The following is a 14,684-nucleotide window of genomic DNA, read 5'->3' on the forward strand; positions in this document are numbered from 1 at the left end:
TGTTCCCTTAGAGAAGGGAGATGAAGTGATGGTACAAGACAGAGGACAGTCTGGAATAGTAGTGGAGAAGTGCACACCTCGTTCTTATGTGATCCATACGGACACTGGGTCATATAGAAGGAATAGAGTACAGATCAACAAGATACCACCCCCACCCCCAGCTGCAGCTACATCTCCAGCCAAACCCACACCGGTGCCAGTACCTCCATCACCTAAACTTCCTTCACCCCAAACAGCTAACACTGCAGAAGGAACTGGCACATCCAAAGTGTACACCAGATCTGGCCGTCAATCTAAGCCCTCATCTAGATTGAAGGATTATGTGCCATAAGTGAAGTTATACTTTCTGGCCAGATTTTCTCTGGTTTCTCAGACAGAAAGTCATAACTATGAACGCGTATTCTAGTGTGTGTGAGACTTAGTGCAGAGACAAACGACAATAGCTACCCAGGATGTGTTTCTTAACAAATGACGATTACTTGAGGACATTTGATTGACGTTGTTTTGATTTTGAATTTCACGCTAGATAAGAAACAAGTATGTCTAAGTAGTTTCTCTTTTATTATCTTAAAGGGGGAGATGTGCTGTATTCGATTTACGTTTACATTAATTCAGCCTCGCTTCCGTTCATGATTCGAGGTATGATCACTTCCGGTAATGGCGACGACACATGTTAGAAAATATTAAAAGTTCTGTGTTGAAATCCAAGAATATATCTCCGTTTCTCGTGCCATCCGAACACCACAAAAGGGTTAATTGGTATATGCAATCCATCAAGAGCACCTACAACCTGAGGGAATCAGTTAATGTTCTGAAAACTCCTGTATGGTTTGTCTAGTTTCAGCCTCAGCCTTGGGAAATTTAATGAAATTGTTAGCTCTTCTCAAACAAAGCAAAATTTGCCTTTGATATTCATGGCTCTGCAGCAGCCAATTCCAAATGTTAATCCCACAGTTCTCCACAAATTCCTAGTACATAACCTCCAAAGAGCAACAGCTACCTGCTTCTCCACTGCGATTGCTTCGCAATGAATTGTATTCTGACAAACCAACTGAGGGCCAAAGAGACCACAAATGTGTTCAAATGTTTCCCTGCTAACCCTGAAGTCAAATTTCCCAGTGAAAACAGATATCACGTTTAAATAGCAAATGTTGGTCTGTAAACAAACACCTAAAAACAACGTTCAGCTAGTTCATCGGCCGAGTGAAAACGCAACTAATTATCTCAAGGAATTTGATTTAATTAAAGAGTTAACACCTCGATGTATAACGGCCGTTTTTGGATCGGCCTCTCGTTTTATGCCTACTCCTTGCGCAGACCATTATTTAAGCAATTTTTGCCACTCACTCCAGAGCGCTATTTCAAGAAAAAGTACTATCGTTTTAAGGAATATTTAAAAACACAAACTTAAGAACATGGTTGACTTATGTAAGAGAAGGAATCAAAACAAGCAAAGATGAGTTTTATCCCTGTCCATTTGACCAGAGTGGCCGCCTCTTGACCTAATCATGCCCGTTCGCTCTTTGCACTCAGTTTCTCTTGCATCCCGAATTGATATTTGATGTTTCAAAGTCAGTCTGTGCACAAAAAAATGTTACGACAGTACACGGATTCGAGCTTCATTTGAACTGAATTTATCTTACCTTATCCTTCTCATGTTCAGTTTCTCTCTACTCCCTATTTCCTTCCTCTCTTCTCTCGTTGTTTTAAGGTGTTTAGCTGTAAAGCCAGTCGTTGAAAAGTACATTTTACGCGGCGGCGCTCAGACTTCGTTTGGCTTGTGTTTGCTGTGGTTATAAGAAAACTCGCTCTAGGGTTGATCGAGGAAGAGCGAAAACAGAAGCGGTGTTTTCGGTTTCACGAATGTTTACCAATCAGTCAGAGAAAACAGCCGACTGGTACAGTCCACAACACTCACGCCGATGGCGCAGCTCTCCCGCTCGTTTTGCTTATTCGACTCTTATTAAGAAGGAGTGGAGACTGGAAGGAGAGGGCAGAAATCGAAGACACTAGTTCCCAGGTTTTAGCATTACCAGCGACGTGGCATAAAGGTTGTTGGCAATTTCTTTTTGAAACATTTCGTCTTAATGAAACTTGTGGTGAATTCCTTTCAAAAATGACTTCGTACCAGGACTTTATAACTCAGAACGAGGACCGTGATGGTGTTAGATTTAGCTGGAATGTTTGGCCCTCGAGTCGACTGGAAGCTACGCGAATGGTGGGTTGAGAAACATTCCACATAGTTATTCCTATTTACGACTCAACTCAGGAATCTCATCACGATTTTCTTTAGGTTGTTCCTGTTGGTTGTATGTACACACCGTTGAAAGAACGACCAGACCTTCCTCCAATCTGTTATGATCCTGTTTTGTGTACAAGGAACACTTGTAGAGCAGTGTTGAACCCGTTTTGGTAAGTTAATGAACGATGTATGTACGTACATGAAATTTGACATTTGGGAAGAAAATTTTGATTTGATAATGTATTGTATTTGATGTCTTTTATGTTTTTGTCAATAGTCAAGTGGACTATCGATCTAAAGTTTGGCACTGCAATTTTTGCTTCCAACGAAATGCGGTAAGACTTGTTTACATGGGTATGGTGAATCACACTTAACATTTTTAGGACGACATAGTGCCCAAGCGTAAAAAAGCTGTGATAGTAACAAGCTTGCTCAATGAGAATAACTTAATTAAAATTGTATACATGCGATTTGCACATTTGGCAGGATTAATTAATCAAATTATATGGTTGGGAATGAATAACTTTCATCTTCAGTGAACTTTATATCACTTATTACCACACAGGGTAAGGGTAGAGTCCAGAAAAGCTTTCTTTTGGTGGCTAATCTTGTATCAACCCTTGCCAAAGTCATCACTGAAAGGACATTTGACACCAGTCAGTCAATTAAAAAATGTGACAGAAAACCTAGGTCCGGAAGGTATTTTCAGTGATACACTCAAGAACACCACAACTAGCAATTTAGAGCAGTCACACACTTTACCAGCCTTAAAATATTGGTTCAAAATTAGCATGGGTACATCAAGGCATGGTTACACGCAGGAAGTAAAGAGAGTGCCAAGTACATCCATGACTTGATATATGCATAGATAAAAACATGAACCAATTATTTTATAACAAAGTATGCAGACACAAGTTGTGCTCAAAAAAAGAGTTTGTTACAACTTTGTCAGGTTTGTCAAGTGTTTACCTGAAAACCATGAATGAAGGACAATAAATATTTTTGAGACCAAATCCTCATTCAAAGACTTGTGAATTTTCTGGTCAGAAGTGAAAAAAGAACAAATTTCTTCGATATACAAGACTGCTTAGAAGATTACCCATGCTTGAATTGTTGTCAACAATAATTTATGACCAGAAATTGCTAGCTTTGTGTTGAAAATTATAGAAAATTGTATTATTTTAGAACAAAATCTTCTACTGAACAAAACTTTTGAGACATAACAATACTTTAAGTCCCCAACACATAAAGCCTCAGTGAAAGTCATAAAAGCACATTTTTGTTCTTCCAGCCATGATTTACATAGCATGTGGGAAAGAAGTATCATTAACTCCAAAGCTAATTTGGTGGTGGAAAGAGCTACAAGCTCATTGTTTATCAAAACAGTTATTATTTAGCACATTTATTTTTCATTTTGAGCTCCAAAAGGTCCATCTCAATTGGAATGGATCAGAAAAACAAGGTTTGAAAACTTGTGGCTAAAATCTACAGAAACTTGCAGCTGAAGCAAAACTGCACATAGAGATTTACACCATAATAGCTCCTTAGGAATTAGAAAGGACCTGTGCCCTCAGTATGTTATGGTAACAGTGCAATCATGAAAGGTACACAGATTTGCATTGAACTGAAGAATCTTACCCCAATATAGATATCAAATCTAACTGACAAACTCCACCTCTATACTGGTTTACTACCATGATTAATATCACTGATTTTTAAAGAGCAAATTTTCCATACACAAGCATTCAAACAACTCAGGTAGAATAAGAATAATAGTTATTGTGGTTGGTAGAAATGTGAGAGAACTTGAAGAAAAACCCTTGAAGGGATGCCAAGAACTCAGCTCACATATTGCACTACAGTGTGTGGCTTCTAGAATCCAACCATGGAGGTACTGTCATGAAAGCAAGCACTGTTACCACCATGGCTTCCATGTGCACCATCACAGCAAGGCTTTGTTGCTATAGTTTACATGGTTACTAATTTTGTGATTTTCAAACTTGCTATAGTTTACATGGTTACTAACTTTGTGATTTTCAAACTGGGCAATCCCTTCATACTCTTAGGTTGAAACAATTCAGTAAATTAGCTTGATATTACTTCTTAATAGGCAATGATACATTTATGTATGAATATATGTACAAACTGTAAACTTTACATTTAAACTGATACAGTGTACTTTGTCATTGACAGTTTCCTCCTCAGTATGCTGGAATATCAGAACAGCACCAACCTGCTGAACTTATTCCTCAGTTTTCAACCATTGAGTACACTCTACAGGTAAACTAATAGTTTGCATAATTAAAGCCATGAACTTTGTTTAGATTTATTAGAAAATCCCAGTACAACCTATCGCATGTATTTTGTGGGGACTTATTAATTAATTTATGTGAAACACCATTTTGATTTTGAGTGCAATTTGCTTAACACCTGTAGACAAGATTTGGTAGAGTCTCCATTTGCATCAGATACACTTCTCATAAGAATCTCATAGGAATGGGAGAGACTCTCTCTGACTTTATTGTTGCCTAATTACTTTGACTTTAAGTATAACCCTTCCTCCCTGTAGGGATTTCCTAGAAACCTTACTCTAGTTTTTGATCAACTCTCTTCTCTTAGAGGAAGCTTTCTTTTTTACCAAAATCCTCAAGTGCTGCCATAATATTGGACATCCTTCTTATGAGGCGTGGGATTGACAGCTGAAAGAGTAGCAAAAGATAAAGGATAAGAAAAGGAGAAATGAAAATATTTGTTCTTAGTTGTTTATTTCACTTATTCATTTGATGAATTGCTGTACTTCAATTGGGTGGGTGGATAGTTTAGATTTCAAAGACAGACTTCTACATGCAGCAACCACTAAATTCACAACAACAGGCTCCCAACAAAACCTCTAACCTGGGGAATGCCAGATAGAAAAATATCCCAATCCATCTACCCTGAGGTATGCAATTTATCTCAGATCCCCTGAATTGTGTGGCCAGTCCCATCCATGGGGGAGGGGGGGATGGGTGGTTGTGCTTTGACTCAAGTTCTATTTGTACATATATGTACAGATTCAAAACATTACTGGTGTATTTATTCTGCAATGTGATGTACCTGTTTTTTTCAGCGTGGAGGCACCTCTGGTCCATTGATATATCTGATAGTGTTAGACACATGTATGGATGATGAAGACTTCCAGGCTGTGAAGGTCTGTTTTCATACTGTATACATTGGACTCTAAACTTAACTTTTGTAAAGTACACTTTAGAAATGGCATATTCCCAATTTGGTCGAAGATGTTGAGTATGGGTTGTATTACTATTCTAACTGTAGCATTATCAAAGTTTTGACCCATCTGATGTAGTGAATAAACAAATATGAAATCAAGGTAAACTGTAAAATCATTTTTGTGTATATTTCCACACATTTGTAAGTTTTCTACCACATGCATGCAACTACAGGCCCTTGAAGCCTGTGTACGTTAATTCCCAGACATAATGTGCCCTTAAGGAATCAAGAGATATTGTAGTGAAACCACTTGGTCATCCTCTTTCTGTTACCCAGGAGCCACCCTCAGAAGATGCTGATGTGCAATCCATGTCATTATACTCTCACAAGCAGCTCCCCTTCAAAAAAATACTGCAAATAGCAATATGTGGGTCTTAACTTCTGTTTGGAAAAAGGATTATCAGAGAAAAAAACATAGGACAGGGTTGGGATAATTATGAGTTGTGAACTATAAATCTGCATTAAGGAATTGGATGTGAAATGCTTTTTTTTGTATTGAAGGAATCTCTGCAAATGTCTCTGAGTCTAATGCCACCCAATGCATTGGTTGGTCTCATCACATTTGGTAAAATGGTAAGGAACCCTGTTATTTTGCTGTGTAGTAAATTACTCTATGATAATTAATTTTGTAGGTAATCAGTGCCATCAAGGTTTATTTGCATGTAATGTGAACAATTTTCAGTGTTTAAGTTGTAATGTGCTGATTGATTCAAAGCTTCAACATCCCCCCTCTTGCCACCACCCCCCTCCTTTTGAGGCAACCCACAGCCATTTAACTGTTTAACTGTTGTTGAAGCCCTGGGGTGGGGAACTTGAACCTTGTCCTGGTGGGGTGGAGAATCTGAACCAGCTGAATACATGTTTTAATTTTGAATATAGAGGAGTTTTAGGATATAGAGTCCACTTTTGTGAGCAAATGGCTTAGAAGAAAATATTCACACTGTACAATGATGCTTATAGATGGGGAAAAAAAAGCATCAAATTACATGACAGTTGTTGACCATACAAGGAATGGTTCAGTATAACATTTCGGTCAAGTGGGGCATTCAAATGCAGTTTTTGCTATGGGGGTGGGGTGGGATTTTAAATGAACTAATCTTTTAAAGTTCAAATGTCTGTATGGAGTATAGTGTAGAGAAAAGATGTTGTGATCTTGGGAGTGAAAGGCATAAACATTAAGAATTTAAAGGTATTTTTGAACAGGGTACATAATATTAATGATGAAATTTAAAGAAGGTTGCAGACCATATCATCTTTCTGGTACTGTTTCAGGTTCATGTCCATGAGCTGGGATGTGAAGGTTGCTCCAAGAGTTATGTCTTCAGAGGAACAAAGGACCTTAATGCTAAACAAATACAGGTTTGTTTATGTGGAGAGTACATGTGTATGTTACATTACTGTTCTTGCAAGCAAGGAATGTTTCCTTAACAGAATGAAAAGGAAACTGGTCAGACTAGTTTTTTTCACTTTTTCCTTTTATGTTGATTATCCTTAACAGAAATGGTGCTTTGTCCATATTTTAGGATATGCTTGGCCTAGGAGGCAGTGGGCGAGGACAACAGCAGCAAATGAGAGGAGGACCTGTACCACCACAACAACAGTCCAATGAAACATTTAACAGGTGTTCATACTGTAATTAGAACTAAGCACCACTACATAGCAGGTGTAGTTTAGAATTATACCAGGTTTGCTCCAAAACCAATTCCAATTAGTTTGAACTTTCTCTTCCTTGGTCGATTTTCCTCTGAATTCTGTAGGTTTCAGGTCAGTTCTTCAAGTTGAAGTTTGGGGAGTGAAATGTGTACACTTTAACATATATGCTCTATGTGGAAAAGTGTTTTTTCAATTTATTTGTACAATGTATGCCATGCACAGTTGATGTTCAAAGCAATGAAACCCCTGGTCACTGGGGGAATTTGGAGAGAAGTATAAAATTTGCTCCAACACTGGTTTATTCACAAAATTATATTGTAATGCATCACTGCAGTTCCTGTAGGAGCTGTTATGATGCAAAGCTTAAATAACTAGACAGTTTTTGTGTGTACTGTTTCATAGTATAACTCCATCTGTTCAGGTGACTCCCACTTAAGGTCAGGGGTAATCATGAATGCTTACATGCACATGTACTTCAAGTTGCTATTCTTGGGCATGACATTCCAAGGCCAGAGTTTGATATATTATTATTTATGTATAGGTTTCTCCAACCAGTCCACAAATGTGATATGAGCCTTACTGATCTATTGGGAGAACTTCAGCGAGATCCTTGGCCTGTTCCAACTGGCAAAAGACCCCTAAGGTCAACTGGTGTGGCATTGTCCATTGCTATTGGTCTGCTTGAGGTATGGTCTCCCTTGTATATTAATTTATCAACAATAATATGTACTTGAGGGTGTACATGTACTTGTAATATGTTTTGTTATAGTTTGAAACCCCCGCACAATGTTCTGAACTGTAATTTTGAAGAACTTATTTTTAAATGAAGGGTTTGCAATAATGAAGGATTTATAACTAATAAGAGCAATGAAACAGTTTCATTCCAAGTTTTTGTACTTTTTCCACTCTAAAAGACATCACTTTCTCAGGCAGCTGTTTAGCTTTCCCTGTCTTGTCCCAACCACTTCATGGTTTGAATTGTCAGGTGCAATGATGAAAACCTTTCTGGGGAAGATAAGAAAATGAATGTACTGACTCTAACCTCAAATCACTGACAGTGATAAATATCATGTAAAAATTAAAATATACAACAACTTAGAGGCAGTGTAACAGCTATTGTTTATTTTCTTTTAGTGCACATATCCTAACACTGGTGGTAGAATCATGTTGTTCATGGGAGGACCAGGAACACAGGTATATATCAAGGCTTGAGTTTTTTGTTAAAAAACTCTGTCATACTTAACATCTGTCATACTTAACATACTTAGCATATTTTCTGCCAAGTGAGCTTCTTGTACTTACTTGTAATTCTGGATGAAGAGAGTTACTGAAATCCTCTATCACTTTTCTAAAAATGCATTTATCTCTACAAAATATGCAGCTATTTAAAACATGAAAATTGTTTTCACTTACTCTCTTGTAATCACCTTGAATGACCAAGGAGAGCATACTTAGTTTCTCAGTTGTTTTAATAAATCCAGCTACTGTCCTAAAGACCAATGCATCTTGTAGATCTGTTGTAGCAATGTTGCAGTAGACATAAACTGTTGACTCTTAGTAACTTGAATTGTCAAGGAAAATTATTTTAAAAGGTTTTTGTTATCAACAATTCTAGTTACAGAAGGATAAGAAGAATTTACTTAAGTCACTAAACAATTGCAACTCTTTCTCAGTCACAAACATGATTAATACACTGTTTGAACAAGTACATTTGTATAATAATGAAACATGTATGAAAATGCTGTATTTTTCCAGTGAAGCAATATGTACATGAATTTAAAAGGAATACTGCACAACACTTAGACAAAGAATTTTCAGTTCTTGAGGAATTGATTGTGGAGCCTTTAATTTTTTTGTGAGAAGACTACAGGTGATTCTTTCATGTATTGTGCTCAACAGGGACCAGGTATGGTGGTTGATGAAGAGTTAAAAAATCCAATGCGATCACATCATGATCTTGAGAAAGACAATGCAAGACATGTCAGGAAAGCTATTAAGGTATCAAATGTATATCACCTCAGTAAGAAATAAATAATCCTCAAATTGAAATGTTTGAAATCTGCCCCCTCAGACATTGCTCTGAAAAGTTTCCAGTAGCTTTCTAGCTACATCAGTAACCAACTTGTTTATATGATTTGCAGCATTATGAAGCATTGTCACGCCGTGCTGCAGAAAATGGACATGTTGTGGATATATTTGCATGTCAGCTGGATCAGACAGGACTTCATGAAATCAAGAGTTTTCCTAATGTCACAGGGTATGTCATGAGACAGTGTTCTGCTAGACTAAATTCTGTTCAGCATGCAAAAGAAGTTAAAACACTTTTTGCCTTATTTATTTCTAGCTATACTTAGTCTAGTCAAGTTCACTAACCAGATTAACAATTTACTGGCCCAATTTTTTTATTACCTTTCCTAACCTTTTTTTTGTATTTGCAAAACTCTACTTTTAGATTTCAAAAGTGCTTGAGCTCAAGCTCTCATTCAAGGGAGCTTTCGAAATGATTGTTTTCTGAGTATGCTTGTGTTAATTGCAGAGTTTTATCAAGTTTTACTATTTTGTTTTAAGATATTACCATGCTTTGCTTTAGTATGGTGCTGCACCAAGCTGAAAAGTACTTATCTTTTGTTCTAGAGGCTACATGGTGATGGGAGATTCATTCAACACAGCACTTTTCAAACAGACATTTCAGAGAGTGTTTTCCAAAGATATGCGTGGAGAGTTTAAGATGGCTTTTTGTGCTACACTTGAAGTGAAGGTTGGTGGATTTTAAGTTTCTTGGGATACAGCAAATTCCACCTTTTAATGCTTCTTTTGTAAATGTATATCAGCTTTAGAGTGTTCTTTCAAACCATCTGCAGCCCCCTCTCTCTCCCCTTATGTTGTCCTTGACTGAATTGGAGCATCTGAACTGCCAGACATATACAAAAATCCATAATCATATTCCTTTCACTACACTCATACTGGCTATGAACCTTATGTAAACATGTATGATCTGCTTGGGTTGTTAAGTTTTGATATTTATTATAGACATCAAGAGAGTTGAGAGTGTCAGGTGCCATTGGACCATGTATATCGTTGGACAGAAAAGGACCTAACGTTTCTGAAACAGTAAGACCTGTTTTCAGTTCTAGATGAACTGAGAGAAAATAAAGTTACTGGTATTTTAAGTGTACACTGCATATAGAACTAGGAAATAAAACGTCTAATTATAAGAAACAATTGAAAACCACATGTCATTACCTTTATGCAATAATTGTTGTTTTTAGGAAGTTAAAAAGTATTACCTACTTTTACTTAAGCGTGAATTTAAATGCTTAATTTAAGCAAGACCACTTCAGATAGATTGGTAAACATAAACGAAATGGAACTAGAGAAAGGAATTAAATTGTGCTCAATGTGGTGATTAGCGGTAAATGGCCATTTAAAATATTTATCTGTGATATGATTAAATTCCTTACAAAACTTTAAAAACAAAACATACATTTATTTAAGGAAATTGGAGTTGGTGGAACATGTGCATGGAAGATGTGTGGATTAGAGCCTCAGACAACACTTGGAGTTTTCTTTGAAATAGTTAACCAGGTTTGTCTCTTTTTTTCAAATTTAAATTGGTGTTTAGTAGCTTCAGTTGTACTATATCATATGAGATGGGTACTGTTCAATCCTTAAAGAATGCTTTAAATCTTTCTTCTTTACCTGATAAAGAAAACATTTCACTAATTGTCTGTTTCCAAATCACAGCACACAGCCCCGGTCCCCCAAGGAGGGCGTGGCTGCATACAGTTTATCACTCAGTATCAACATTCCAGTGGCCAGCGGAGAGTTCGAGTCACAACGTGCGCACGAAACTGGGTAGATGCATCAAATGTTCAACACATCGCTATGGGGTTCGACCAGGAGGCTGCAGCCGTTATGATGAGCAGAGTAGCTGTTTTCAGGTATAACGGTTAACATTTTCTTTGAAAAACACTTTTGCGTGTAGAGAGTAAGTTATTTGAAAGCGTCGTTGTGGTCTGTTATAGAGCTGAAGGAGATGATGGACCTGATGTGTTGCGCTGGTTGGATCGCATGCTCATTCGACTATGTCAGAAGTTTGGTGAATACCATAAGGATGACCCAGGCTCTTTTCGTTTGGCAGATAACTTCTCACTTTATCCACAGGTACGATATTATGGCCTCAATATGCAGAATGTCCCAACTTTACCTGAGCAGGTGTCCGCCTCAGCCTTCCCCCTCTCCTCCCTCAGTACACGTTTCATGGTACTAGTCGTGATTATCATGAAGATTGGAGCTTTAAACGTATGAGGCAAACTGAATGTTCCACAGATCCATTAGAAATTCCAGTCTCCCCTTCAGGCCGCGCACTTTTCCTTTGAGTAAATGTAACTTATATTTTTCATCCATTATGTTGCAGTTTATGTTTCATCTTAGACGGTCACAATTCCTTCAAGTGTTCAATAACAGCCCTGACGAGACAGCCTACTACAGGTACAACGTTTGTTACTTGTTAATTTAACCCTTATACAAATATTGAGAACATTTAGGGGAGGCCAATGTCAGTTGATGTATTTACCATATGATCAAAGTAGTTTACGCCAGTGTTTGTTAAACATTTACGGAAGGACGAATTTCTTTATCCATATGTCGTGTCAGTTGGAATTTCCTGATTCAGTGAACTGCATTAGCCAAGGTGGACCCTCTCAAATGTTTCAGTCAGTGATAACTCTCCTTATCAGGCGGGATTTGTGTTTTTAAACAGTAACAGGTTTTTTGACTCATTCCATCAAATCTTTTCAGTACTATTAAAATCGCGCGAAAATTACAACTCTGTTGAACTAATTCACTCTTACGATATGCTTGTTAATTCTCCTCTTAAGGTGCTTCACATTTCCTTGTAAGTTAATTACGAGAATTTGACCGTGTTTTAATTTTATTTTGTTTGCAACCTCGCGTCGTTATGGTACTTACTGGCTTGAAATGGATATTGAGCAGCGTAGCCAATCAGACTGCAGCGTTTGCGACAATGCCAGTTGATGTATGCAAACAATAAGTAGTGATATGGAAAAAAAGGACGTTGCGATATGAGGCACAGAGCGACACATCGTTCGTCTCAGAAGACTTAGAAGGAAAAGTGAAATATACTGTAACCATCTTATTTTTGTTTTGCATTGCAGACACATTTTAAACCGTGAAGATGTAACAAACTCGTTGATTATGATTCAACCTATCCTGTACTCATATTCCTTTCACGGCCCCCCTGAGGTTAGTTCACGGTCAAAAATGAACCTGCATTGTGGTACTACGGGTTCTGTTCATAAAGCCAAGCAAGATACCAAAAGAAATAGGGGAGCATTTGAATAGTGAACCCAACCAATAAAAATTAGAGCGAACCGAAGTCGAATTATTATTTCAAAGTCATGGTGGATCGATTGTTTATTCAATGTACCAGTGTAACGATTTAAAGTGGTCTGACAGAAAAGAAAGCGCAAAAAAAGACAATCTGCAACTTAGCAAACTTTGAATTTATGGTATCGTTATAAAAGACCATAAGACTGGTCAATTTTCCTGATGATTTTTCTTCCATTTGATCTTTTTCAGCCTGTGTTGTTAGACTCTAGCAGTATTTTAGTTGACAGAATTCTTCTCCTGGACACATTCTTTCAGATTCTTATTTTCCACGGAGAGGTATGTTGACAAACTATTTAGTATCATTTTTATATTGAAAAGTAATGATTCTCATTGGATTGTGTTTAATTTTCACTGAGTAGACAATAGCACAGTGGAAAAAAGCCGGTTATCAAAGTGATCCACAGTACGAGAGTTTCCGTCAGCTTCTTCAGGCTCCAGTAGATGACGCAGGTGAAATCCTACAGGTTCGCTTCCCCATGCCGCGTTACATCGAGACTGAACATGGGGGCTCTCAGGTAACATTTTGGGGTTTCGTATTTGTTTCAGTCGACTCCCAATAGCTCAGACTTCATGGGAAATTTAAAAAGATTTGAGTTATCGTTTGTTAAAAAAAAAAATAAAAAAAGAGAGACCGGAACATGAATTATTTTGGGCACTAGTGTAGTTAAGCAGCAATTCTTCATGGAAATACAGGCACTGTCGTTGTGCACTGGAAATACAGGCACTGTTATTGTGCCCTAACCCAGGAAAAACTGAACTGAGCGCGTTTTTTGTAATGCAAGAAAGGAATAGTATAAAATGGCTGTTCAAATTAAATTACATATTTTTGATTGCAGTACACTGTTTGTTTTGATTTGTCACGTACTGACAGACGTGGTTCGACGTGGTTTGATAGTTATCGTGGGTAAATTTATAGGGAATGACCTGTGTGGAAACGAAAATTGCTTCGAGTTAGCGGGAGGTTCGAGTTATTGGTGTAAGTAAGAGACTGTTTCGTTAAAAGGAAAGGTTGATTCAGAGAACCTTTTTTTTCTTGAAGGGGGGGGGGGGCAGTTCAAGAAAAAACAAACAAACAAATAAAACAAAAATACGCAAAAAAATTTGGACTTAGCCGAACAGAAATACCGTGTCTCGTGACGCTCTTGAAAATCAATTCAAACTCGTTGTTATACCCCTGGAAACACAATGGTCCTATCAGGAGGGCATGTCATACTAAAATGGTTTTACCGACTTGTTTGCGGTTCTAATTCTTCGCTTTGAGGTCCTATCCAGACTTTCAACGAGTCCCGCTTGCGTTAAATTTCAGTTGGAAACCAAGGTTGACTTGTGAAATAAACCCGGATTTTTTTTTTTTTTGTATCATTTCTAGTTCCTCTTCATAGATCAAGACAACTGATAATGCGTTGCGTAGGCGATGTGCGTTAATGGTTTTTCTTCTTGCGTTTTTCTAGGCTCGTTTCTTGCTGTCCAAAGTAAACCCGTCTCAGACCCATAATAATATGTTTGCTTGGGGTCAAGATGCGGCTGGAGCTCCTGTGCTCACCGATGACGTCAGTTTGCAAGTGTTTATGGAACATCTCAAGAAACTCGCTGTGTCTAACACTTCCTAAGCAAAGAATTCCTTGGGGATACATCTAAGGAGCTTTCCATAGAGGAATCCTAGATATCCTATTGAAAGTACCTAGAGGGGACTACCTAAAAGAGATCTACCTAGTAATTTCAGAATAGTAAAAGTTTATGCTCGGTGAGGAATCTCACCGCTGGCCTTTTTCTCGATAATTAGTGGTGAATACACACAGACGTTTTGCCTTAAAGAAAAATCTTTGATTTGAGTTGAGAGTATATTCTAGCATACCAAACCCTTTATCTGTATTAAAGAACGTTAGAGAAGCAACATGTTTTTACCTTTTTCATGTCCTATAAATGATTTTCGGTGGAAAGCGAACACTTTGTCGTTCATTTTGCGGCTTGCATCCCAAGACCCACACGAGATCCTGATAACCTCTGGTTTGTGATGATGCGTTTTAATCCTGAAAGGACATGGCTCACCAAACTACAACAGCTCACTGGCAGTTAAATGTCGATGTGAAGCCTCAAGGCAGCTATA

The 14,684-nt window shown here is 37.8% G+C and overlaps 1 protein-coding gene and 1 long non-coding RNA gene across 2 annotated transcripts in view; one reads left to right on the forward strand and one right to left on the reverse strand.

Moving 5' to 3' along the window:
• The window catches only part of LOC149042663 (uncharacterized), a 28,140-nt gene extending 26,178 nt beyond the window's left edge, over positions 1–1,962 (reverse strand). The window contains exon 1 of the long non-coding RNA XR_016188527.1: positions 1,644–1,962. This is a non-coding gene — a long non-coding RNA (uncharacterized LOC149042663). The remainder of the gene's footprint in view (positions 1–1,643) is intronic.
• A 29-nt stretch (positions 1,963–1,991) lies between these two features.
• Positions 1,992–14,471, forward strand: LOC113668969 (protein transport protein Sec23A). The gene is made up of 22 exons (XM_027184953.2): positions 1,992–2,218; positions 2,294–2,412; positions 2,520–2,577; positions 4,436–4,522; positions 5,352–5,432; positions 6,014–6,085; positions 6,785–6,871; positions 7,036–7,133; positions 7,707–7,851; positions 8,300–8,359; positions 9,065–9,163; positions 9,307–9,422; positions 9,800–9,923; positions 10,196–10,276; positions 10,661–10,750; positions 10,910–11,106; positions 11,191–11,329; positions 11,583–11,656; positions 12,343–12,430; positions 12,767–12,853; positions 12,937–13,092; positions 14,029–14,471. The coding sequence occupies exons 1-22, from the start codon at positions 2,117–2,119 to the stop codon at positions 14,185–14,187; spliced, it is 2,319 nt and encodes a 772-aa protein (XP_027040754.1). The 5' UTR covers positions 1,992–2,116; the 3' UTR covers positions 14,188–14,471.
• The last annotated feature ends 213 nt before the right edge of the window (positions 14,472–14,684 follow it).

This window comes from Pocillopora damicornis, chromosome 7 (genome assembly GCF_964200805.1).
Source record: "Pocillopora damicornis chromosome 7, jaPocDami1.2, whole genome shotgun sequence".
Lineage (NCBI taxonomy): Eukaryota > Metazoa > Cnidaria > Anthozoa > Scleractinia > Pocilloporidae > Pocillopora > Pocillopora damicornis.